This window comes from Capra hircus, chromosome 7 (assembly GCF_001704415.2).
Source record: "Capra hircus breed San Clemente chromosome 7, ASM170441v1, whole genome shotgun sequence".
In the NCBI taxonomy this organism is placed as follows: domain Eukaryota; kingdom Metazoa; phylum Chordata; class Mammalia; order Artiodactyla; family Bovidae; genus Capra; species Capra hircus.
The window spans coordinates 101,815,808-101,819,723 of NC_030814.1; the positions used below are offsets into that span (position 1 = coordinate 101,815,808).

Sequence of the window (3,916 nt, forward strand, 5' to 3'; positions counted from 1 at the left end):
CTAGCCAGCGGACCTCCAAGTCCCAATTACCCATATTTTTATTTTTAAAACATTTTTTTCTTCTAAAAATATAAATTAAGTGTTATAGTTTCTAGTGAGTCTTACACAGTCACAAAACTGTTCCAGGTTGCCCAGTCTTCTGCAAGTATCAAATGTTCCAAGACTACTATTCACTGGGAATATCATTTCTTCTCTGACCATCCACAAATACAGCAGAGTACTGTTTGCCATATTTAATAAGAACATTACCCATACCCAATAAGAACATTTTTGCCTCTTCATTCTGCATGCTTTCTTTTCATGCTTTCTTGTAAGCTTTTGATTTTATAATCATCAGAACATTGCACCTACGAGTTAGACAAAAACTACAGGGCACAAGCAATCAAAACCAAAGTAAACCTTAACTATTTGAAACCAAGACCAGCCTCAAAATTCAAAGGTCATGTTTACTCAGACTAAAGAGGAATGAAAGTGGGTCATTTGTAGAGAAGTGGATGGATCTAGAGTCTGTCTTGCAGAGTGAAGCAAGTCAGATAGAGAAAAACAAATGTTGGCTATTGCGGCATATATGTGGCATCTAGAAAAACGGTGCAGGTGAACTTCGTTCCAGGGCAAGAATAGAGGTGCAGATGGAGAGAACAGATCCATGGGCACAAGAGGGGAAGAAGATGGGGCAAACTGTCAGAGTAGGATTGACATACATACACTGCCATGTGAAAAGAGCCAGCTAGTGGGAAGCTGCTGTGTAACACAAGGAGCTCGGCTTAGCTCTCTGTAACCACCTAGAGGGGTGACATGGGGTGGGGGGTCGCGAGTGGGAGGGACGCGGGGAGGGGGCGTATATGTATACATAGAGCTGATCCCCAGGTGGCGCTAGCGGTAAAGAATATACCTGTCAATGCAGGAGATGTAAGAGACACGGGTTCAATCCCTAGGTTGGGAAGCTCCTGTGGAGGAAGGCATGGCAACCCACTCCAGTAATTTTTTTTTATTTTATGCTTATTTAATTGAAAGATAATTGCTTTACAGAATTGTGTTTGTTTCTGCCAAACATCAACATGAATCAGCCATAGGTATACATATGTTCCCTCCCTCTTGACACTCCAGTATTCTTACCTGGAGAATCCCATGGACAGAGGAGCCTGGTAGGCCCCAGTCCATAGCATCGCAAAGAGTTGGACACAACTGAAGTGACTCAGCACACACGCATAGCAGAGTCACTTCTTTGTACAGCAGAAACTCATACAATCTTGTAAAGCAGTTATACTCCAATAAAATAAATACCGATAAATACAAAAAAAGAAGATAATGATAAATGGGTACATCTTACAGCACAAAGCATGTGATAAGCATGCAACACACTGCTTGCAGTGTGACTAAGCTGTGTCTGACGTTTTGTGACCCCATGGACTGTAGTCTGCCCGGCTCTTCTGCCTGTGGGATTATCCCAGGAAGAATACTGGATGGGGGCCATTTCCGCCTCCAGGGGATCTTCCCGACCCAGGGATTGAACCCACCTCTCCTGCAGCTCCTGCACTGGTAGATGGGTTCTTCTCCACTGAGCCATCTTAATTTGAGTTCTCCCCAAAGCAGATTCTGAGTCAAGAACTTGAGTGCAAAGATTTATTTGGAAAATAATCCCAGAAGACTCAGTGAGTGTTTGGGGTAAGAAGGTGTGGATGAATAGGGATCCTTGTGAGAGCACACCCCAGAGCTGCCTTGCTCAGAAGGGATGAAGCTGGGACACTCACCCAACAAGCCCAGTCCCTCACTAGCCAAAAGTCCTTCTTGGGATGCCAACTGCCAGCACGTCCTCGTTACACCGTGTGCAGGTTAAGCCTCCTCCAGTGATCAGATAAAGCCTTGGTGCACAGAGACACGGGTGGGAGAGGTGAGAGGTGGTCAGTGTGCTTAGGAGCTGTCCCCCAAGCTGCGAGTGACACCCTGCAGATGGGCTGTGAAGAATGAATGGTGTTTACTGATGGAAATGATCCAGCAAACGGGTGGGGGGATTCAGGGGCAGGAAAGAGTGGGAAGAAGTGATGAACGGCTGAATGAAGGAGAGGGGATGAGATCCAGGGTGCAAAAGAGGGGCTGGCCTTGACCAGGACCCGGGACAGCTCCTCTGTTTCCTTTCTGATTGATTCAGGATGGCTGAAACTGGGGCTAATCTCACCCTAGTCTCTGAGTTCCTGCTCCTGGGCCTCTCGGAGGACCCCAAGCAACAGCAGCTGCTGTTCATCCTCTTCCTGAGCATGTACCTGGTCACGCAACTGGGGAACCTGTCCATTATCCTGGCCATCGCCAATGACGTCCGGCTCCACACGCCCATGTACTTCTTCCTGGCCAACCTGGCCTTCGTGGACATTTGCTTCACCTCCACCACTATCCCTAAGATGCTGGCCAACCACGTGTCAGGACACAAAGGGATTCCTTATGCTGGCTGCCTGGCCCAGATGTTCTTCTTCATCTGGTTTGCCAGCATCGACTGCTTCCTGCTGACCGCCATGGCCTATGACCGCTATGTGGCCATCTGTCACCCTCTACACTATGCCCTGTCTGTGACACCACAGCTCTGTAGCCTCCTGGTGGCAGCGTCCTGGACTGCAGCCTTGGGGAATGCCCTGATCCACACAGTATTACTGACCCGCCTCTCATTCTGCACCCACAACCGGATCCCCAGTTTCTTCTGTGACCTGAGCCCTCTGCTGAAGCTCGCCTGCTCTGACACCTTTCTCAACAATGCAATGATATACACTGTGGGCGCCCTGCCTATCATCGCCCCCTTTGTGGGCATCTTGGTCTCCTACACGCGCATCTCTGCTGCCGTGTTGAGGGTCCCGTCCACGAGGGGGAAGTGGAAGGCTTTCTCTACCTGTGGCTCTCATCTCTCTGTGGTGTCCCTGTTCTACGGCACCATCATTGGGGTTTATTTCAGCCCCATGTCCTCCCACACAGCCCAGAAGGACACAGCCGCTGCAGTGATGTACACTGTGGTCACTCCCATGCTGAACCCCTTCATCTACAGCCTACGCAACAGCGACATGAAGGGCGCCTTGGGGGCCCTCATCAGCAGGAGGCCAGTTTTTATTCAGTGACCACAGCATTGCGACTTCTGAGTTCCAGGTTCAGCACCCATCTGTCCTGAACTTTCCCGCACAGTCCCAGTCTTAGGTAGTTCCTACATTTCAGTCTTGGTTCATTGGTTTATTACTTTATCCTCCCAACAGATATTTATCGAACATCTGTTACATGTTACTATTGGTTGGTTACTCTTTCAAGAGTCTGGCAAGGGACAAACAAAATCTCCAACCTTGTGGCGCTTAAACTGAAGTCTAAAGAACGCATCATGGTTAGAAGGAAGTGCTCTAGAAACCAGAGAGACCAGGATTCAAGTGCTACTTTGTGTTAAGGTCAGGTTAAGCTGCTGTAACACAGAGGCACCAAGGCAAAAACTCAAAGGGTGTAAGGTTTTGCAGATTCTTGGATTTTTTAGCAATAGAGTTCCTTCAAAAAACAGCAGACATCTGGTCTAGTACTCCTAGTTGCTAGGAACCATATACAGTTTTTTTTTTTCCTAGCCAAAGTTCTTAAGTCTATTTAATTTACAGTATTTGGTTTCTTGAACTACCTACATCTGTGTCATTCTCTGTTAATAGTCATTTGAAATAATAGCCTTGGGCATGAGGCAAGATTCCTATTTAAACTGTTTGAGAGAAGAGAAAGTTGTTGACGCTTCCAATCCTGTGGTATTTCTGACTTTCAAAACTGGCTTGTTCTTGGGTCAGATCACCTCTTTCTTGCGATTCCTTGCGGCAAGCAGCAAGGAGCAGCCAGCTTATGGTGGTGTTCTCACTCTCCCCAGTCACTTCGAGAAACACAGACTCTAGACTTATGGTCTACGTTTCCGGTAGGT

At 47.5% G+C, this 3,916-nt stretch overlaps 1 protein-coding gene across 1 annotated transcript; it reads left to right on the plus strand.

Moving 5' to 3' along the window:
* LOC102178720 (olfactory receptor 1361-like) lies at nt 2,151-3,098 on the plus strand. The gene has a single exon (XM_005682212.2). It carries the CDS (start codon nt 2,151-2,153, stop codon nt 3,096-3,098), a length of 948 nt encoding a protein of 315 aa, XP_005682269.2.

What these genes read in the sequence shown, in the direction of transcription:
- LOC102178720 (XM_005682212.2), top strand. Translation starts at nt 2,151, where the DNA reads ATGGCTGAAACTGGGGCTAATCTCACCCTAGTCTCTGAGTTCCTGCTC.